The following is a 21,623-nucleotide window of genomic DNA, read 5'->3' on the forward strand; positions in this document are numbered from 1 at the left end:
CATGCTTTATTCAAACAAATAGTAAAATTGATCCTTTATGGTCATATGCTCATCCCTATAATTACATATAAGGAAAAAGAACAAAAGAAAGATGCATGCTATGGTAGCTTCTCCTTTTCCGTCGCTCTATTTCATGTCTTTTTTTTTAATTATGATTATTTCATTGGCAGAGATTGGCAGTTGTTTATATCTTCCTGTGCAGTGGTAAAACTGGTGCATTGTAGGAAATAGATGTTTTGGCAGTTACTCAGTGATATTTGTTACTTTCCAAAGTGGTCATGGGAGATCTGTTTAATCCTATTCCCTCCAGGGACTAAGTCCAGTTCATATAATCACTCTAATGATACAGTTCTTAAGAAGTAGAACGTATGTCTTGTTTTTGAATAAAAATTTGGATTTAGGATGATATTTGTACTGGAATCATGATTGAAGAGAATATTTGTTTTGCAGTCCAGCAGTTTTGTTTGGGTGGTTAAACACTCTTTTGTGAAAGCTGTTCTTCCTGGTGATAGCTCCTGTCAGGCTGATCTCATTCAGTCCATGGTTAGTTCCGGCTTCTGGTTTCAAGGGGCATTTCGCGTGTAGAGAGTGAGGTTGCTCACATTCACAGCTATGAAATAGCTGTCAGCCTTGTCCCATTTATACCCAAATAAAGACAGTAGTTTCTATGCTTTGTGTGTACACTTGTCACAGTTATTGGTTGTAATATGCACGATTCCACATTTAATCCTAGGATCCTAATCCCTAAAGGTGTTACTTGAGGTAATAAAGCTGCAGCAAATGAACTCTGTAGTGTGAGTCCCCCGTCCCCTTGGAACGGCAGCTGGTTGTTGACCTCACAGCTCAGAGTTCTGAAGTTTTGCTGAGGAAAAGTCAAAACTCGGGTTACTTTCTACAGTCCTACTAGTCAAACTAGTGCTTTTAAGAAATACTACCGTGCATTGTGCTCATACGATCAAAGCTTTGGGCATTTGACAGCAAACTAGGAGCTTAGGACTGAAATGCAGAGCAGTTTGTGTGCGTTTTGGGACTGTGGCTATTGCCTTGAGGGTGGGAGGAGCTGCTGGGGCTAGAGGCGGGTCCTTGGGCTGCTGGAGCTGTTAACGTTTACAGCGTTTACGTGGCTTTTAATTAACCTTGTAAAGAAGAAAGTTCTCGCGCCCTCGACCCGTTAACTAAAGGCGCCGCTGCCTCCTCAGCGAGGCTTGGGGCGGGGGAGGAGGGGGCGCGAGGCGCCCCGCCGCAAGCCTGCCCCGCCCGCAACGTCATCACCGCCGGCCGGCGGCCGGAAGTGGCGCGGTTGTGTCGCGCTTCCTCGTTCCAGTCTGCGGTGGCGGCGGTGAGTGGCGCTTCCCGCCCCGCGCAGGGTGGGGGCGGCGGGAGGATCCCGGGCCCGGCGGGGCCGGGGGCTGCGCCGCGATGTGGGCCCAGGAGCGGCCCCATCGCAGCCACGCCCTGGGGCGGGGGAACCGCGGCGGCGCTCGGGCCTCCTCGTTAGGCCCGAGGGCCCCGCCCTGGCACTGCGGGGCGGAGAGCAGGGGTCGGGCATCGTCCCCCTGGTACCCGCGTTGGGCTCGGTGATTACGGCCCCTCCGCATCCTCCGAGCTGGCCCTCGTGTTCCTCAGATGGTCCCTTAACGGTGGGGAAAACGCTGCGTGCGCCGGAGTTTGTGCCAGGTGCTCTTCGTTTAGTATGACTCAAGTACAGCCTGGCTTTCCTTGAAGATATTATATTAAATTTTCATCTGTACATGAATAACACATGTAAAACTGGTGCAGTTGTGTTTGGGGACTGTGTGACTCTGTAGGTTTCATTAATTTTTTTTTTTTCTTCTTAGAGCTTTTTTGAACTCAAATGGGTGATGAAAAGGATTCTTGGAAAGTGAAAACTTTAGATGAAATTCTTCAGGAAAAAAAGCGCAGGAAGGAGCAAGAAGAGAAGGCAGAGATAAAGCGTATGAAAAATGTAAGATGCACTTTGATAAGCAAGCTCTTGTAGGTGTCATGAGTGAGCTCTTAATTCTCTTAAATTTGCTGATGTGACAGCTCAAGGTTGGCTTGAAATGGAAACATTGCTTATTGTCTTTATTATTATTATTTCCTCTTTTTTTCAATGTACAAATTAACTGTGCTTTGTTTTACTTCTTTTTTTGCATTCCTACAACAGTCAGATGATCGGGATTCAAAGCGGGATTCCCTTGAGGAGGGGGAGCTGAGAGATCACCGCATGGAAATAACAATCAGAAACTCACCTTACCGAAGAGAAGACTCTATGGAAGACAGGTAAAAATATGAAAATAGTGTTTTTGCTTTAGTGAAAGTTTAGAAAAAATGAGAAATTTGTTTAAACATCTCTGAAGGGGACGAGTTAACTCCTTTAGCGTATTGATGTTCCATCGTGTGTCCTGTTGGCAGAAAGTGCCAGGATATCTTTTCAAGTTTAATAATGTGGTCAAGTTTTGACCTCTACCCAGACATATAATTCTTCCCTCAAAGTGCTGAATTCTCTTTGATACTTAATTATTCTCATTTTACTTGTATAAGTGTGTATATAATAATAGCATAACTACTCACCTGTCTGACTTTCTGTAATGTGCTCTTAATGCCTTGGCTCAGGAATGTTAAAGAAACTTAAATGAATAAACTTATTCACTACTTAGTGCATTAAATGAATAAAACAAAACACATTGAAAACTAAAAAGATGAAATAATATACACTTTGCTAGGCAATTTGTATGAACTCCCTGAGTTTGTTTATGTCATACTTCAGGGGAGAAGAAGATGATTCCTTGGCTATAAAACCTCCACAGCAAATGTCACGGAAAGAAAAAACTCATCACAGAAAAGATGAGAAGAGGAAAGAGAAGCGTCGACACCGTAGTCATTCAGCAGAAGGCGGTATTGTTGAAGTTCATTAGTCTAATCTTTCTGTTCAGCTAGTGAAGCTGAACAGAATCTGTACAAGGGTTAAATAACAATAATTGTGAACTAGAGAAAACAAGGTGGATAGATTAGAAGAAGTTAAACTTTTGTTACTTCTTTGATTATGTTGAATGGCCTTTTAAGAAGGACATATATATTTGTCTGAGATGACAAAAACACTTTGGGAAAGGGACAGAAGGTCCAGTTTTACTCTTTGAAGTCTGTTTAACTTCTTACTGGATTCACGGAGTGAGATGTTGAGCCGTGATCTTTGTGCTTGATGGTAAAAGAATGAATAACCTTTCAATGTAAAACAGAGCARAAAGTCCTGTTACTAACAAGCTTCCTCTATTTTCAACATGAGTGTTCCTACAAGATCTTATAACTATTAAATTCTCTAATGCCCCTCTGGATCAAAATTTTTCCATTAAGAAGAGACCAAAGAACATAGATATAGGTGTTATAAGTGTAATCTCTTCAAGTTTTGCCTTCTGGAAATAGGAACAGTGAATATATTGAGCAGTAACAATCCAAAATTCATTTTTGTCTTGGTTAGGGAAACATGCCAGAGTGAAAGAGAAAGAACGGGAACATGAGCGTAGGAAGAGACATAGAGAAGAGCAGGATAAAGCCCGACGTGAATGGGAAAGACAGAAACGGAGAGAAATGGCAAGGGAGCATTCCAGGAGGGAGAGGTATTTTACGTCACCCCTACACTGTCCCCCTCCCCTCAACCCCCCCAAAACCCAGCAGGGAGACGAACCTCTTGCTCCTCTAAATGTCTCCTTTACTCTTCACTGTTCTGCACTGATAAAAACGTTCAGAGCAGAAGCTGATAAGGTGCGATGCCTGTACCATGTTCCTGTGAATGTGTTGTCTTACAGAATGGCTTCTTGACGCTAACTACCTTTGTGAGTTACTTAATTAGAACAAATATTTTTAAAGGCAGTTGTTGCAAGTCTTTTGCTACAGAGAAAAATGGGTCTATCAGTTTTATATAGAATGATGGGATCTATTAACTAGACTTGCCTTATGTCTTTTTAAGCCCTGATAAGGATGCAGAAGCTTATGTGTTTCATAGCTCATGACATTTGTCTCAGCAAGACTGTCTTTAAAGTTTCAGATGAAAAGCTACCTATGTATTTGGCAAGCGTGCAACTAGTGGTGATGTTGCTAGTGAAATTGAATAGCCTTGTAGCTTGTTACAGAAAAAATACTTATCTTCAAAAGCTGAATTTGGATTGAACGGTAGTGTAATAAAAATATGTATTTTTTTTCCTAGAGATCGTTTGGAGCAACTTGAGCGAGAACGAGAGAGAAAAATCAGGGAGCAACAAAAAGAACAAAGAGAGCAAAAAGAACGAGAAAGAAGAGCTGAAGAAAGGCGTAAGGAAAGGGAAGCCAGAAGAGAAGGTAACTATTTTAGCATAGTGTTGGGGTTTACAGTTTTAAGCACACAGATCTATGCGATGTAAAGGCTGTAGGAGGATTCATGTGGAGGAGATGTGAAAAAGCTTTGGCTGGAGCTAAAGTCATAGACACTGAAGTCAATTGATTACAAGACACAAGTATAGAAACCCAAGAACCAGTCTTYGTGTTCATAGGACTGCTTGTCTAATACAGTATAAATTAATTTCACTTTTACATCTGAATTCTCACTTCATGTAAGACTTCAGACAATTTGCAATCTAATTTCAGATAGTTTTTAGTTAAATGATCTCTCTTCATCTTTATTCCTGTTTCTTAGATAAAAAAGGAATAATACAGGAAGCAGGTGGCTGTGGCAAAGAACTGTGTTTGGCAGAGAGGTGTAAGGTTTTCTTTTTTTCCCACTAGTTTCTGCACATCATAGAACAGTAAGGGAAGAATATGGAGACAAAGCGAAAACAAGACCCTGGAGCCGCAGCCCGTTACGACAACCAAGAGAAAAGCCTGAGCAGGGAGATGTCAGGAAACCAGGTAGTGTCTGCACTTAATAATGCCTTTGTCTGGGGGCCGTGAGGAGCTGCTCTAGGGAAGAACGTTTCATTTTTTAGTGAAATATGTATTTCTTTTGTTCTATTGAATGTATTCTTCACTTCAGCCACTGTAATTCGGAGAGCTTTTTGTCTCTTGAAGAGAATGTGAAATTCTGTCATGTTCAGTAACCTGTTTTTGATTTTATGGTGTAGCAGTAAAAGAAGAGAAACCAGAAGAGAGAGATCCCCTTTCAGACTTGCAAGACATCAGTGACAGTGAGAGAAAAACCAGCTCGGCAGAGTCTTCATCAGGTGATAAATGCAGTCTAGTAGTTGTAATATATTCTACATAATAACGTTTCCTCAAAAGATGTCTGTGCAATGGCTCTACTTTTAAATGTGTTTGTTCCATCCTTAGCAGAATCTGGGTCAGGCTCAGAAGAAGAGGAAGAGGAGTCTAGCAGTGAAGGATCTGAAGAAGAGGGAGAAGAGGAAGAGGAGGAGGAGGAAGAGGAGGAGGAGGAGACAGGAAGCAATTCCGAGGAAGCATCTGAGCAATCGGCTGGTGAGTAACATAAAGGTCCTAAAATAATGTGTTATGGCATATCTTAGTTTTCTGTTCTCTACTCTTGTACTTCAACATTTTCCTTTTCTCTTAGACCTTAGAGCTTCCTGATAAAAAATAATCTATTTCTGCAATTGTAAATTTCAGAATGCTGATAAGCATTATATTCCCTCTCGGAGACTGAAAGGTGAAGTTCTGTTAGGTTTAGAGGAAGCATTTTTTTCCAACAAAGTATGGGTTCACTAGATAATGATGAACAAGGCCTGGCAAAATTATCCTCCAAATGAGAAAAGCACTTTAGTAATGATCTATATGACAAGGAAATACAGGAGTGTTGTATTTATTCAGTTGGACTTGATTCTATTTTGCAGAAGAGGTGAGTGAAGAAGAAATGAGTGAAGAGGAAGAACGAGAGAATGGAAACCACATCCCAGTTGGTATAATGCAAATATTGAATTTTTAAGGGAGCATTATTCACCAAAAAGTTTTAAGTTTTGAAGTCAGAATGAAATACACTGGCTCAGTTTTCTTCTGCATTCTCTGTAAAGATTTTTTTCGCAGCATATTGTATTTAATGCTGAAAAACTATAAAGACCGTAACCTGGAGTTATTGAAACCCTCATCTCTGCAAAGAGGAGAGATTAAGCTTCTTAAGTTTTAGTGCTGTAGAACCTTGTCTCGCACAATTTATGCACCTTGCTATTATCTCATTTATAAGGATCAAAGTTTCACTTCTGTTATGTGTCTAAAGCTGACTCTTAAATACTAAAAATGTTTCTCCCTTTCCATGACTGATTCTGACTTTTAAAGTTACAGAGTCGAGGTTTGACCGAGATTCAGCAGGAAGTGAAGAAGAGGAGGAGGAGGTTGGGGAGGGCACCCCTCAGTCCAACGCGATGACAGAAGGAGACTATGTTCCTGACTCACCCACTTCCTCCCCCATTGAACTGAAACAAGAACTTCCAAAATACCTTCCTGCACTTCAGGTAGAGGATCACACAAAGGATGAATGAGGAGTTAATGAACTTAGTTACACTGAAATGCAGCCACCAGGAATCCTTTAGACATCCAAGTAAAAGTAAACTCCAGAGATACCTTTTTCGTTTGACATAGCCATGTTTAGAATTTTCTTGATAAATTCTAACCCTAGGAAGTTACTGAAGTTTCTTATGTTGTCTTAAAGAGGCAACACCCTTCCACAGATGTTTGAAGAGTAAACCTCTGTGTTGTTTTGTTTTGTTTTTCCTAAGGGATGTCGTAGTGTGGAGGAATTCCAGTGTTTGAACAGGATTGAAGAGGGAACATACGGTGTGGTCTACAGAGCAAAAGACAAAAAGACTGGTTAGTATAGGTGGTCTCTAGTTGGTATTTTGTGGTATTAACTAAGCATTATGACTTCATGACTTTATATATTACGTTAGTAATACTTGGAATAGTGCCATGATTTTCAAAAACTATGGTGAGGACTTTGGAGTTGAATACACTTCTTGTTTAGTTTACGGGTGAGTTATCTCAGAATACACTAAAATCCATAACCAGGATCAAAATCCATTTTCTTCTCAGTTTTAAATAACTACTTTAAATTTTCCTGAAACTTCTTTTTTTTTTGTTGTTGTTTTTTAAACAGTGGTATTGTCATATTAGTCTTAGATATGTCTGAATAAAGGTTTCCGTCCAAATAAATAGTGACACTGGGGAGACCTTTTCAAATGTTATTTTACTAGCTATGTCAAATAAATAGTTAACAGTTCTGTTTTCCTTACAGATGAAATTGTGGCTCTGAAGCGACTGAAAATGGAAAAGGAAAAGGAAGGCTTTCCCATTACTTCTCTTAGAGAAATAAATACTATTCTGAAAGCACAACATCCAAATATTGTCACTGTCAGAGTAAGGCCACCAACCTTTTATCTGAAGTTTCTTTTTTTCCTTGAAATGTTGTATCTCCACTATTAAAACACCTTACAAAAATGTTAACATTCCTAGCAGAGCTTGTTTCTCTAAGTAGTCGTGTGCCATTTGCAAAACTAAGCAGATGATGCTTCTCTCGACAAAATCTGATCAATTATAGAAGTGTACTTTTGTCTTGGACATCTAGTCTTAAGTTTTCTATGAACATTACCAATGGCAGATAGTATTTATCCTATTTTCAGTACTTTTTTAAAGTTAATTCATGCAAGTTTTTTAAATAACGTGTGCTTGATTTGATCATTTCTTTTTTTTTGTTTGTTTTAGGAAATAGTTGTAGGTAGTAATATGGACAAAATCTATATCGTGATGAACTATGTAGAACATGACCTCAAGAGTCTAATGGAAACAATGAAGCAACCATTTTTACCAGGTACTGTTTGCCACAGTCTGCTATAATTCTCAGGCTGGGAAAATGAGCTGTRAAGACCTCAGGGTGTTTGGGCTGTACTTATCTTGGGGAATTATCTTGTATGAGGTCTTGGATTGTCCCCTGGATGTTCTGTGGAATGAGGTCTTTATTGCCTTTTCTCTGGATAATGTGATTCAGCTGATTCAGGTTATGATAGGACAGGGAGCTGCCAGTGCTGTTACTCAAAGTGATGTTTGGCTGATGAATCCGATTTGCATGATTAGGGTGAAATTAGGCATCAGATCAACAGCAACAACAACCAAAAAAAAAAAAAAAAAAAAAAGAGGCCTGTTTTTATTCCTTCAGGTGAAGTGAAAACATTGATGATTCAGTTATTGCGGGGAGTCAAACATCTTCACGACAACTGGATTCTTCACCGAGACTTGAAAACTTCCAATCTGTTGCTTAGTCATTCAGGCATTTTAAAGGTAAGGATTAAGTGAAATTTTCTTTTTCAAGACTGGAGGTCACACAGTAGCCAATATGGTCAATACTGTGTAAGTAAGAGGCATGGTCAGTCCTGGAAATATTGCTGAAAACTGATTTTCTTTCAGGTTGGGGATTTTGGACTAGCCCGAGAATACGGATCTCCGCTGAAGCCTTACACCCCTGTGGTTGTGACACTTTGGTACAGGGCTCCAGAACTATTGCTTGGTGCCAAGGTATGTTTCCCCTTGCTCCTCTGTGAGCAGGAAGAATGACTTTTTAGACTGAATAATTTCTATTTTGTTATTCCTGATAAAACCATTGCAAAGGTTCATGCTTCCAGAGGCAGAGGGTAGGTGGGTGATGCAAATGTTCTCCTTTAGGATGCTGATGTGTTAGAGCTACTGGCCTCCTTGTCACGGATTACTGGAAACTTTCATGTTAAGCAGCTGGATTTTTTTCACCTCACTCTAAAATTTATGATACTCGGTAGCAGAACAAGGTACTAGAAACATTTTGATTGTGTTCTCTACTGATTACCAGTTTCATAACTGAAAACTGGATGAAATCAATACACCTGAAAAAAGTACTTCATAATCACCAGAAAGATGAGTGCAAAAGTCAGAGAAGCCCTACACTAAGGGTCTCAGTGGTCTATCAAAGAGGAATAATGATATATGTTCTTATGACAGGTGAGATGATTGTATTTAAAAAAAAAATCTGTACCAGAGTACAAGCTGCAGTAACTTTGACTTCTAAATAAAATAAAGTTGATAGCTATGCCTTAGGCATGGAAATGATAGTATGTGTTCTGTTCAGGATGGTAGACTCTTAACGCTACTCAATAAATCATCTTAATAATTTCATAATGTATAATATATTTTCTTTTTTTTCAGGAATATTCAACGGCAATAGATATGTGGTCAGTAGGCTGTATATTTGGAGAGCTGTTAACTCAGAAACCGCTGTTTCCAGGGAAGTCAGAAATTGACCAGATTAACAAAGTTTTTAAGGTAACATTTTTAACATCTTTTGATTTTTAACTGATGGTTTTGGAGGCAGGTGTATGAGGGTAGTAGCAAAATCAAAATATTTGACACTCTTTCACCAAGTTTCAGCCTTAGTAAAGGGCTTGATATTTTGATTCTTGTTTACAGTAGGTATATCGGATTAGAATCATAGAATGCYKAAGGTTGGAAGGGACCTCAGAGGTCATCTAGTCCAACCCCCCTGCTCACGCAGGGTCACCTAGAGCACATGACACAGGGCTGCATCCAAGCGGGTTTTAAAGATCTCCAAAGAAGGAGACTCCACAACCTCTCTGGGCAGCCTGTTCCAGTGCTCTGTCAGCCTCACTGTCAAGAAGGCATTAAGATCATGGCTTGTTTTGTCTCTTTTCTCTGGCTAGTTGTGAACTCCTATAGCTATATAATGAATAAGCAGGAAAGCTGCAGTCAAGATATTTTAATTTATAGGACCTGGGTACTCCAAGTGAGAAAATCTGGCCTGGTTACAACGAGCTGCCAGCTGTAAAGAAGATGACATTCACAGAGTATCCCTATAACAATCTGCGCAAGAGATTTGGAGCGCTCCTTTCTGATCAAGGGTTTGATCTGATGAACAAGTAAGTGCTGTCTTCCAGGGATCCTTGGGAAAAGGTGCTCGCAGGATATGTTAGCTACGGAGAATGACTGAAGCATAGTGTTTCAATGCAGTTAATTTCTAGTCCACATTTGTAGATGGTTTCCAGATTTGTCTGTGAGATTTCTTTGTGGTGCTGCTTTTCTTTCTCCCAGCAACTTTGTTCAGTGTGCCACAGGCTTTAACAGCCGCTGTCACCTCAATCCAAGATTACATTTACACACTGATATCCTAGAAAGATAGAATACCGTTTTAGTGATATTTTTATGTCACTCGTGTCATGCTTACTTCATGAGTCAGCCATCATGCAGTCTGTTGATTGATCTTGTTAAAGCAATGGAATTGCATATAACTGAATTAAGTATCTTTTTCCCTTTATTATCAACTTCATTGCCTTCCTAAATTCTTCTCAGGTTTTTGACATACTATCCAGCCAGAAGAATCACTGCCGAAGATGGTTTGAAGCACGAATATTTTCGAGAAACTCCCCTTCCTATTGACCCCTCCATGTTTCCCACGTGGCCAGCAAAAAGTGAACAACAACGGGTGAAACGCGGCACTAGCCCCCGACCACCGGAGGGAGGCCTTGGATATAGTCAGTTGGTAGGTACAGTGGCCCAAGGAAATTGGGCAAAGACTTTTTGCTATCTTAATCCATGTCCAAGTTCTACTTTTGGAAAGCTGATGTAGATTGGGTTCTCTTTGTCTTGTGGAACTTGAAATCCAACTGCTCTCGTATTCGCAGAATCATTATTGCAATACATAAGCTGGGAGGAGTGATGCCTGCTCTTAGAACAGTTTTTCTTTTGCAAGTGCACATTGCCTTTCACTTCCAGCCAAGCTTTCAAAGCTGCAGGTTTTCCTTTCTCTCTCTTCTAGGGATACTTTGTTTTGGGGTTTTTTTTTTTTTGGAGGGGCTTTTCTATTGAGAAAGAAACATGTTCATTGACATGTGCTGATAACTGAATTATGTTTGGTTTTCCCAGGGTGATGATGATCTGAAAGACACAGGTTTTCATCTGACCACCACAAATCAGGGAGCATCTGCTGCAGGACCTGGTTTCAGCCTCAAGTTCTAAATTTACCATGAAGAAACAAACAAACAAAAACCCCAAACTGTTCATGTGAGTGGATTTTTGAGTGCTCCAGCTCTGTTCTTCACATCAGGGAGACTGGATGTTTTTTACAGGGGGAAAAAAAAAAAAACAAATGTCATCACAGATTCAAAGGCTGTTGCTGGGCACGGAGTGTAACTAACTGTCTGCTGCATTCCATTTAGAGGACTGGAATTAACCTGAAAAGTCAAGGTTCATTGTCAAATTTGACAAAGGAAAACTTGAAGTACAATCCTGGAACTTTTTTTTTTTTTTTTTTTTTTTGTTGTTGTTGTTTTTAAGGGTATTTTTGCTTGTAAATTTGTAGAATTAAAATACATTTTTAATTGTTTAATAGTGTGAAGGATTTCATTTCTTCACATGCAGAAAACTTGGATGTTGGTGGCATTAAGGCTTGAGTGGAAACTTCTGAGAGAGGTTTTTTTTTTTTTTTCCTCTGTTTCCCTAGATGCTGCTTAAGCTGTTACAGCATATTGTTAGCCAGGACAAAACCAACCTTTTTGCAAGAAGGATGTGGCTGAGGGTAGTGGTTTGGGCAAGAAATCATGACACATATGGGGTTTCTTTCTCTTTCTGTGCCTTGCAGAGGCTTGGGTATGCTTGATAGTTGCTGACAACGTTTTTGAGTGTACCAGTGGACTGACCACTTCACAGAGTTGTCTCATACATGTATTTTTCAGTGGTACCAGTGCAACAGAACTAATATATTGTTTTATAAATCAGAAAGAAAGATTTATTATGGACACTTGAAACTTTATTTCCTATCAAATTTCTTTTAAATATCCCATTTTTCCATTAAAAAAAAAAAAAGATTAGTTGTACTGACTGTATAATATAATTTCTCACAAAGGGAATCAAGTTGGAATGTCACAGTATTTTGAGTCTCTTAATTTATAATGTTATCATTCTTTTCTGGGACAAGAAGATTTGGAAATCACTGCAAAATATTGCATGTAGCCAGACTTGGGCACCAGTCCAGTAAGAGGCTTAACTTAAGTGATGTTCCCCTGACTTCAGTGCATTTTAGGAGATGTTACTGGACATAAGAGCCTGGGAACTGGAATTGAGGTAGACTAAAATTGTAAACTTTGAAAAAGGCTGTTTCTGTGAAGGAAGACAGAGCTATTTTCTCTTTAGGCCTGATTTCCTGATCCTGGAGGAGAAACAGGTCTATTACTGGTTTGTTACTGAAGTATGCATGAATTCTGAGATTCTTCCATGATGGTTATATGCAGAGATCAATAAGCAATGAAAAAGCAGTTTATCTCCTACATACCACAGACTGCAGCACAGCAGAACCATTTTCCCATGACCTTGATAATCTGTAAGGATAAAAAATGTGACTGTGTATTTTGTGCTTCAAGCTCTATTGTGCATCTTGCACTCTGTGACATTATTTCCTTTCTAATTTCCTTGGCCTTCTTGCAGCATCATGCATGGCAGGTCTGATTCCCTGACAAAAAGAAAGGATTATTCATCTAAGTTAGATGGTTTTAGTTTTAAAAAATAGGCAAAAATCAATGAACTATAGTGGGAATTTGATGTAGTTCTAAGAGGTATGTGTAATTCCAGTTTCCTTCATAGAAGGAGAATATCAGCTCTTCCTCAGCATAGAGGCATTGTTCAGTTGCCACAGTGCAGCTTTTAGGTTGGCACAAATGTCTGTTTTTGCACACAGTACTTGCAGTTTATTATCCTGATTGTAATTGTCCATACAAAAGATGGATTTTTACATTTTTTACTACCCTGTACTCTTGGCTAGATGTGATGGTAAAGTTGAAGCCTAAGCTTATTTATTCATACTAAATAAATATATGAGAAACAAAAAGGGATAAAAATACTTAAAAAGTAGTTGTACTTTATGTACAATTTATGTGCAATTACCAGTGATATTTAACTTTTTGAACCCGCCTTTCACCTGCAATTGGAAGCATCTTTCTGACGTGGTCTAACTTAAATCAGGACTTTTGTTGTTGATGGGGGATGTATTTGTTTATAATCATATGCAAGTTATGTAAGGGCAAAGGAGAGGAGAAAATAAGTTAAAGTCAGTTTGATCAGAAACAATTTTACAGTATTTAACTAGTTTGAAGTCATGGCAGGTTAAACATCTGATTTCAGCATTGTGGAAGAATTGCAAAGTATATAATTTGGACCAAAGTGGAAATTCCACTGCATGAGAATATGGTGCATCACAGGATTTCAGGTACTTATTTTGCTCTTGATTTATTTCAGATTTTAAAAAATCAAATTATAATCTAAGATAAAGCAATATTTGTTGCTTACCTTGAGGATAGCTCCAGACTTTTGAAGTGTTTTCCATATCAGCAAATCTGCATTTCAACAAATGGAAGCTATGAATTTAACAAGTAATGATCCTATAACATGCAGGGTTCCAGGGTCTGGGAAGAAGGTAGGCTGGTGGCCAAACCGTTGACATCTTGCAATGGTTTTTGGTGGCTCTGGCCATCAGCTGGTTCTTGTTTCTCTTCTCCAAATCCTAAGGATAGAGCTGCACTAATGACACCCCTTCGATCTTGAGTCCATGAAAGCCCCAGTGTGAAGGCAGGGATGAATCCATCTCTGTCCAAGTGAGCTTACACGTTGTGCAGGGATGCACCAAGGCTTCCATGGGCTGGTTTCTGAGGCAGATACCCAACCAGTGCATCAGTCTGTTGATCCACCTACCAGATTAGAGATTTCCTTTGTGTTTTTCATCAGTCTGTAGGAATGGGTCTTTTAACTTGTGAAAATCTGACCCTAGGTTTGGTAATTATTAATTTTATTAATATTATTAACTGTCTGTACAGGACAAGCTTGATAAATTCTTAATCATTAAAAATAACTTGAATTTTTTTTCCCAAAACTGAAGTCTCAAGTCTCTCTTGACGAAATCATGGAAGCAGTCAATTTAAAAGTTCAATTGCACTGCTGCAGATTAAATATAAAATGCTAAAGGAAAAAGATTTAGAAACAACTAGCAATAACTGAAGTTCTTATTCCAGGGCCTTGTTAGTGCCTCAGTCTGATCCTCCAGGAATAAGTGGTCAAAATTCTTTCTTTTTTCTTTACTATACATGTGTAAGTTCCTTCATTAATTGCATTTGCAATGATGCTCATGTGATCATCATTTAAGGATAAGTAACCTGGGTATGAATATTCCAGAAGCTCCTTATCTTTATACCAGCTGTTAAAAGAAAAACAACAGAAAAATAACAGAATTTACATTAGGGAACATCCCCTATAAAGTATTATGTGTTAGTGGTCCTCTGTGCTCGTTAGTTTTGCTTAAACCAAGTCTATTACAACCTAGTGTGGATATATCCTGTTACAACCACCATCGTCTACTGAAAATGTAGATGCTTCTTTTCTTAAACAAGAAAGAGTAGCAGCAGGAGCTTGAATCTTAGTGAAAGTCAGTGGGAATTTGGGGCCTCAGAGCTATCAGCTTTGGACGCATCCATAATTGTGACCTGGATTTTACCCTCTTCAGTTCAGCTTTTCCATTTCTGATAGCTCTGCTTTCAGACTAAATGTTAAAAACAATATTTGCACATTCCTTTCTTCCATTCCATCCCTTATGTCACACCTAGCAGTCATTTCCTCACCCCTTCTTTTCTCTGAGTGCCAAATAAAGGACAGTCACATGCCCCAGAAGGTGAACTGCACTCTTATGTACACTTTAATTTGTCATACTTCCTCATTATTTCTCTTTTTTTGTATGTAAGCTCCTAAATGCCCTAAAGAWTTGGAATAAATGACAAAGCACTTACTAAACTTTGCCTTTTTTGTGAATGATCTTCTGTCCACAGCGAAAGGTGACATTCCTGCCTTCAGAAACAGTCTTGGTTTTTGTCCTTGGTGGGGGCAAAGTAGAGGGGATTGCTGGAAATGGGAATTCTGTCCAACAGTTGAGAAAATGGAATGGCAAAAGTTAGAATATTTTGGTATCAAGCTTTAGTCATCCCAAAATCCTGCACTATCCTGTACTGATAGACTGCACTATCACTTTATCACCCCAAGAACCTTAAAGGGATTAAAGAAAAAATGTGTTTTACGCAGCAACTCTGGTTGAATGTTAGACATTGTTTATATGCAAAGATAACTCCCTTGTTTCACATGAACTCAGATGGATTATAAAGCAACTTACCCCTGTTTTATATCCTTGGAGGGGTAAAAGTTCAGTAGACAAATAATCCCAGAGAATATAAATATTTGCAACTATCTAACTGTCGTTTATCATTAGTCTGCACTAAAAAATACCTCTGTACTGGCAAGAGACAGTATGTATACGGTGTGTCTTCCTAAGGTCAGCGGGTATTTATCTAAAGCTTAATTCCACGTCTGCGGTAGCTTGACCTTTATTCTTTAGTATCCCCTTGTCTGGATTCATAGCAGTGACACAGTAGATGAGATGATTAACATGTTTTTCTTATTTCCTCTTCTCCAGAGTAAGTGAAGTCTGGCTGTGCCTGAGGTTTCATTTGCTTTGTTCCTGTCCCATAAATGCAACAGGTACCGTACTGCATCTCCTAACTCCTAATCTAATGTTTCATCATCTCAGTTCTTCAGTTTGGACTCAAATGGGAATGTTTTCAGGCATATGGAGTGATTGTGTTTTTTCAGAAACCCCTCACCATTGGTTTATGTGATAGTTTAACGTTCTAGTCCACAAGTATTTATATGTAAAACTTGAGCTTTCCAAGGCTCAGTCCTGGATCAGATGCAGGCTGTGACACTCATTAGTGCTGGGTACTCACAGCTTCTGTACTCTCATGCAGAATTAAGATCCTGTCTATCGCTACAGCTAATAGCATTTTCTCCATAGCTTCCTTAATGTAACCCCTCTCTTTTTCCAAGCCCCACCCCAATCCTAGAGGAAAAGCAAGATACCATAGCAGAAGTCACAGGTAGAAGGACAGTGCTTTTTCATTAACTTCCTGCGTTTCTCACAGAAGCCTTTTCGTGCCCATGATGGGCACATGAACAGTCTGTCTTTACATCCTGGAACAGGAGGAAACAAATTATTAGGGGGATTCCCTCTGAGAAATAAACTGCCTATTCAGTGCAAAGGGCAGAGGTGGGACAGTGTATGATAAACGGAGCAGGGTCCCAGCTTTATAGGAGCAGTGCGTGAGATTCAGGTTCTTTCAGGGAGTTGCATCAGTGATAGAACAAAGCTGCCTCTGCCAAACCCTGCAACAGGTTGGATTTAGGTGTTCCAGGAKGGGCAGGCAGTTGTTTCTGAGCTTAGGAGCTTCTTGCTGCACCCTGTTTGGTCTGGGGAGAGCTTTGCCTGGTATTAACATATCCTAGTCCAGCCAGAGAGCTATTTACACCACATCTGCTTTTACCTTCACCTTTCACTTAAAAAAAAAAAAAAGTTTCTTTTGTGCTACTTCTTAACGAGTTTACAACTTGGTCCTGTCACAAGCTGAGGAAATAGCACCATGAGAGCTTGTCAGGTTCTGCCTGACGCTTTAGCCAAACATATTCTTCATTATTCTTATTCATATTCATTCGTCATACAGAGAATCCCAGAGCACAACCCAATTCTCTGCCTTCCTTACCATAAAGCCTGTGAATTCCCCAGACTTCATCCTGAGAGATGGTCTTTTTTCCAGTCAAGGTGGCATTGATATGCATGAGGGCACTGGGGTTCAGGGAGTGCATAAGTCCTAGGGCATGTCCTATTTCATGAGCTGCTACATGTACCAGGTCTGTAAGCCAAACACCTGGAAGAAAAATGGAAAAACAGCTGCCCTTGAATGGTGGAGTGCATTTGCTAACCTGGTGAATAAACAGGACATATTTTAGCACTATACTGTTACCAAAACTTCATCTTCTCTGTAGCTGCTTGGGTACAAATAGACAAACCAATTAGTTACATGTGTTTTTAATTTCAAACAGTAGTACACAGAGCAACCGCCAGACAGCAGGAACACTGCAGTGCAATAGCAATGTTTGAAATGATGACTGATACACACTAACACTGATAGTTACCAGTAGGTAGGAGTTTGATGGAGAATAGTATTTTTTTAGAGCTGAATATCTTGCAAAATACAAACTAACAAGTTATAAAAATCAGCCCTCCCTGGCCTTCATCCCATTATTGCTGGGCTTTGGGAAGCAAGAGGGAAGGGGCGATCTTTGACACTATTCTGAATCTCTCTACTTCTCTATTTGGCAAAAAGCAAACTGTCATCCTTTAAAAAAAAAAGTACGAGGTTGGTCATATACTATCAGCTGAGTTTGCTAACAAAGTAGGGACCATCTGCTTTTAATTTCAGGTTTGTTTTGACATTGCTTAAAAAGCAACAAAAAATAATTTCTGAGCCATAAGTAACACAGACTCATTTAGGTACCTACAAACCTGAAATGGATCCAGGAAAATTAAAATGTAAACAGTCCTATCAGCAAGTCCAAGTCACATAACCCAGCCCTTCCCAGAGATACAGCTGCTTGGGCCTAAGCCCAACTCTTGTGTCCATGGCTGGAGTCCACTGAATTACTCAGAAACAGCTGGACCTGCCACCAAACACAAGGTCTGATACAGCTGAATCTCAAGATCAGCAAAAGTCCAAAACTGCAGAAAACTTACAGCTGTTTCTGTTGTCTCTTCCCAAGAGTAGGTAAATCAGGAAAGGGACCCTCAAAAATCTAAAACCTACAGGCATTAGGTGCATCCTGAAATGTGTGTTACCTTTTTTCCAGCTGAACCGGGTATTCCCCAATATCCAGTATTCGTGGTCATCAAAATGGATTTCCCCATTAGGTGGAAAGAAGGCATGGGCAAGTTCCCCTGTTGTTCCATCAAAGCAGTGGTGGATGAGAGATTCCAGGCAGTCCGTGTGGTTGATAGAGTAGAAGCCTGTGAAAGAGAAAGCACATTTAGCATACCTTCCATCTGTAAACTTGTGGTTTACTAATACATCTCTCCTTATGGTCTCCCATGTGATTTCCACTCTACAGAGATACAGAAGGGAAAACAAATGCAAAGCAGTTGTCCCAAATGAGGGTTAAGTGATGCAAACTCCACTCACCCCATGGTGACCCTGGCTTTAGAGCTGTCTCCAACAGACAGAAATGAGTCTACTTGTCAGAAAGGAATGCCGAGCTCTTTGTGTAACACGACTTGGAAACTTCTTTGTTTTGTAAGGGAAGTTGGACGGTGAGACTATAACCCTGCCCTGCACTATGCACTAGCATTTGAAACAGAGATGAACGGGCGTCCTTAGGCCCAGGGCTGCTTGACATCCCTGTGCTAGATCAGGTAGCCACTCTGCACATGCCGGAATGAGGCTACCTGGTGCCCACATGTGGTGGCCAGGCCGCAGGGAAAGCATCTCCCATGCTTGGAGCGGTGAGCGGAGTGCGAGGGCCACGTTGCAAAAGAAGGAAAAAAGCTGCTGGTTGTCTTGCTATTGCTGTAGGCTGCACAGGAAGTAGTTATTTCTCACAGCCCGTAAGTCACAAGAAGAATTTCTATCCGGGGTTGAGACTGAGCAGATAACACCTCAGCATTAATGCTTTCCTAGGCCTGGCAGGATCATGAAGTTGCCGGTGAGCCTGCAACCTGGCATGGGGCAGAAGGAAGGGAAGAGGAGAGAGAAGGTGGTGTTTCAACAGGCTCCACAAAAGGGAGACAAGACATAAGCTGGCCTCTTATCAGCTGCTCTGTCTCCTGCCTCTGCCCTCCTGCTTGAGATGTGAACTCGTAAGTCCCTTGAGGAGTGGGTGCATGGCGCAGCATGGTCGAAGCACAGCCGCCGTGCGCGCTCACCGATTTTCAAGTCACTGTCAGCGTGGCGGGGCACTTCCCTGAAGCTGAACGGCGACACTTCGCTCCACATGCGGAAGGCAGCTGCGAGGCCCTTGCGGGTGTCACTGGCATTTATGAGGTTTCTTGGGAAGGACAGAATTCTGTAGGGACACAGAACAGCTTTAGGATGAGACTGGTCCCTTCCCAGGCATTGCTGGCAAGTTTGCAGCAAACAGCCAACCCTTTCCTTTTACTCTAGTAGGTTCCAAGCTAAGGTAGCGTTGCTAGCGAGAACTATTTACTAAAGTCACCACAAGGACTAAAATATTCTTCATATTCTTCACAATTCTATGTTCGAGACTACAGTTTGTTTGKTTTTTTCCTTCTACCTCAAGCACCTAATGTTAGGCTCAGTTCTCTTGCAAAACAGTTTTTCCCCAACTTCTTCCCAGTCTATACAGCATCTTTTCTCAAGCAACAAAGGCAATTCCTATTCACATCACTCAGGCTCTATGCCATATGTGTAATATACTTAGAGTCACTTAGAGTCAGCTGTTAGGCTAAGGCATGTCCGTACTTGTACGTGAGGTTGAAGTGGTCCCATTTGAGGTGTCCTGGGGTGATGGTGTATCGTTTTCTCCGTGTTGGAGGCCAAGGTGGGAAGGCTGCCCGGTGTGAAGCAGAGTCACTCACTCCATGAAGAGCAGGGGATGCAGCATCTTCCTTAAAAGACAAAAAAGAGGTTGAAAGAGATAGGAGAAATTAAAGGCTTGAACATTGGGAAAACAACCAAACAAAACCACACCAACCTACCAGACGTGGGGCACTCAAAGCCTAGGGAGCACAACTTGTACTCCACCGTGGGGGTCCAGGGGACAACAGCTGCTTAATGCTTCAAAAGGCGACCAAAGCCAAGAGGAGGCCAAGAGGGGTAACTGCAAGGAGCACTTGGAGCCACACTTAGCTCTGCCACGCAAGGCAAGGGAGCAGAGCAGGGCAGTGCCCTCCCTCCTGGCACCCATGGAGCACAGGAAGAGGCCTCCACAGGCCTGTGGCCACAGAGTGCGCTGCAGGTTTTCCTGGAAAGTTCTCATTTCCTTTTCACTTTGCTCTTGCTCTCCAGCCTCACCACAGGGGAAAAAAATGGAACACTGGCCACACAAGTCAAACAGGCATCTCTTTGTGCTGACAGCTCCTTACAAAGCTGGATCATGGATCTGAAATGCTTTCAAACTAAACTGGAAACCCAAGAGTGCATTTAAAGCAGTCATAAGACATTAAATTCAGCAACAAGCCTGACTCAAACTACAAAAACACTTTAACCCTGAGGAGTGGAGATAAAAGCTGGACACCCATCATAGTCCTTGCATCTGTCTGCTCCACACTGCCTTGAGAGAACAAGGACACTGAACATCTCTGTGTAAACTTTGCCCCAGAGGCATAAGACCCCTAATAAGTGATACACATAGTGGTAATGCTACTAAAAGTGCACCACAATGAGTTAACAGCCCAGTCTGCAAAAAACAAGGTCTCTCTCCTTTTTATTTATGGAAGGGCTGAGGTTCTGAGAGGCAAAAGAGCATATCCCTGCTCTCACACAAAGCCAATGGCAAGAAAATACTAAAAGCTAGAAGGAAGAACAACCAGAAAGGTTCCTGAGTGAAATGAGAACAATCCAGATTAAAAAATGTACAGTATAACTTGGATTAAAGAATCTGTCTAGATGCTAAAGACCCAATAGCCAAGACTGCAAGAGTATTTAAGAGCTGGAGAAGTTGCCAGCCAATTCCAGGAGGACCCCCATTTAGCTTGGTTAGGGTCTTGAATATTCACAAAGCTTGGAGTGAATGAGGAGAAGGATACTCTGTGACTTAGGACCAATTTAATAACAGTCATGAGCAAAAGATGCTATTGACAGGGATCATCATAACCGCAAACAGGAAAGGCTGCAAGGTTTTAGAGAAGATTGTATTTCTGCAGTTTAACATAGCAATAGAATTAAGATCAGTTTTAAGATCTAGAATTAGATCTAGGAATTAATATCTAGGAGTCCCAGCTGTCCCTGAACAGCAATTAGCACCAGCATATCTTGCTAATGAATGGACTTGAAATAGCTCTAGCACCACCTAATATCTTCTGCAGGTCCTGCAGTAACTGGCGTTTTGGATCTTGCACCAAGTGCCCTGTCCCTGGAGTTCTTAGGGAAGCCCAGCTGCTAAGGATATCAGAACGGTTGCATGCCACATCGCACCAGGCTAGGAAAGCAGAGGAACTCAGGAGGGTTGCTCTGAAGTCCAGAGCTTCTGTAGCTTCAGCATTTAGTTGTCAGCAAGACACAGACTCATTTTTACTGACCTGTATCTAGTTAAGACACTTCATTTCCTTTTAGGATCCTTTGCAAAATAAATAGATCCTTTTGCCTTAGTTATTTTCAAATCATTTAGATCATTCCCCAAATTCAGCAGCCTTCTAAAAAACATACATAAACACACACTTGGATCTGAGAATTAGATCCTTCCCCTACCTGACTGTTCTGAGCTGCAGCTCCAGCAGAGTCTCCCACAAAAGCCAACAAAGCCACCACAGGGAATATGCATAAAAATCCCATAAGAGATCTATAACCTCTGTCTTTCTTCTTGTCAGCTGAGAGGAAATTCTTCTTTCCTCTTGCAGAAAATTGTTCTGCTGGATCCATATTGTTCCTTAATGCTTTTTAGAGAGAGATGAGAGATGCTGAGACCTTCACTTCACTGAACACATTGGTAATCCTTTTGCTCACAGTTGCATCTGGAGTACTTGTGAGAAGTCCTGCAGTTACTGTCAAAGTTGTGCTGAAATGCTGGAGTTTCAAAAAGCT

The 21,623-nt window shown here is 40.8% G+C and overlaps 2 protein-coding genes across 6 annotated transcripts; one reads left to right on the top strand and one right to left on the bottom strand.

The window, feature by feature from the left end:
* Nucleotides 1-1,316: 1,316 nt before the first annotated feature.
* On the top strand, nt 1,317-11,253 carry LOC112957352 (cyclin-dependent kinase 11B). Of its 5 annotated transcripts, none has more exons than XM_026050958.1 (20): nt 1,317-1,339; nt 1,839-1,966; nt 2,168-2,283; nt 2,771-2,898; nt 3,479-3,617; nt 4,205-4,335; nt 4,759-4,881; nt 5,094-5,192; nt 5,299-5,445; nt 5,817-5,882; nt 6,256-6,431; nt 6,696-6,786; nt 7,211-7,332; nt 7,678-7,783; nt 8,129-8,250; nt 8,377-8,484; nt 9,145-9,261; nt 9,724-9,872; nt 10,303-10,492; nt 10,876-11,253. In XM_026050958.1, the coding sequence occupies exons 2-20, from the start codon at nt 1,856-1,858 to the stop codon at nt 10,966-10,968; spliced, it is 2,334 nt and encodes a 777-aa protein (XP_025906743.1). In that variant the 5' UTR covers nt 1,317-1,339; nt 1,839-1,855; the 3' UTR covers nt 10,969-11,253. The 5 variants fall into 5 exon arrangements, with proteins under 5 accessions (XP_025906743.1, XP_025906745.1, XP_025906744.1 ...); XM_026050960.1 differs by having other exon boundaries at nt 5,302-5,445; XM_026050959.1 differs by having other exon boundaries at nt 5,097-5,192.
* Nucleotides 11,254-12,284: 1,031 nt separating this feature from the next.
* MMP23B (matrix metallopeptidase 23B) lies at nt 12,285-21,623 on the bottom strand. The gene is made up of 9 exons (XM_026050963.1): nt 21,291-21,623; nt 19,344-19,489; nt 18,788-18,927; nt 17,708-17,875; nt 16,575-16,739; nt 15,898-16,008; nt 14,778-14,904; nt 13,291-14,191; nt 12,285-12,326 (listed from the first exon to the last, which is right to left on the bottom strand). The coding sequence occupies exons 1-8, from the start codon at nt 21,459-21,461 to the stop codon at nt 14,017-14,019; spliced, it is 1,203 nt and encodes a 400-aa protein (XP_025906748.1). The 5' UTR covers nt 21,462-21,623; the 3' UTR covers nt 12,285-12,326; nt 13,291-14,016.

The sequence above is a fragment of the Nothoprocta perdicaria genome, unplaced genomic scaffold, assembly GCF_003342845.1.
Source record: "Nothoprocta perdicaria isolate Ctin4 unplaced genomic scaffold, notPer1 scaffold_72, whole genome shotgun sequence".
Lineage (NCBI taxonomy): Eukaryota > Metazoa > Chordata > Aves > Tinamiformes > Tinamidae > Nothoprocta > Nothoprocta perdicaria.

What these genes read in the sequence shown, in the direction of transcription:
- MMP23B (XM_026050963.1), bottom strand. Translation starts at nt 21,461, where the DNA reads ATGGATCCAGCAGAACAATTTTCTGCAAGAGGAAAGAAGAATTTCCTC. An exon ending in CCGGTTCAGCTGGAAAAAAG is followed by an intron (nt 16,740 to 17,707) that starts GTAACACACATT and finishes TTTTTCTTCCAG; the next exon opens with GTGTTTGGCTTACAGACCTG. An exon ending in CACAAAAAAGGCAAAGTTTA is followed by an intron (nt 14,192 to 14,777) that starts GTAAGTGCTTTG and finishes TTCTTTTAACAG; the next exon opens with CTGGTATAAAGATAAGGAGC.
- LOC112957352 (XM_026050958.1), top strand. Translation starts at nt 1,856, where the DNA reads ATGGGTGATGAAAAGGATTCTTGGAAAGTGAAAACTTTAGATGAAATT. An exon ending in AGCAAAAGACAAAAAGACTG is followed by an intron (nt 6,787 to 7,210) that starts GTTAGTATAGGT and finishes TTTTCCTTACAG; the next exon opens with ATGAAATTGTGGCTCTGAAG. An exon ending in GGGTTTGATCTGATGAACAA is followed by an intron (nt 9,873 to 10,302) that starts GTAAGTGCTGTC and finishes AATTCTTCTCAG; the next exon opens with GTTTTTGACATACTATCCAG.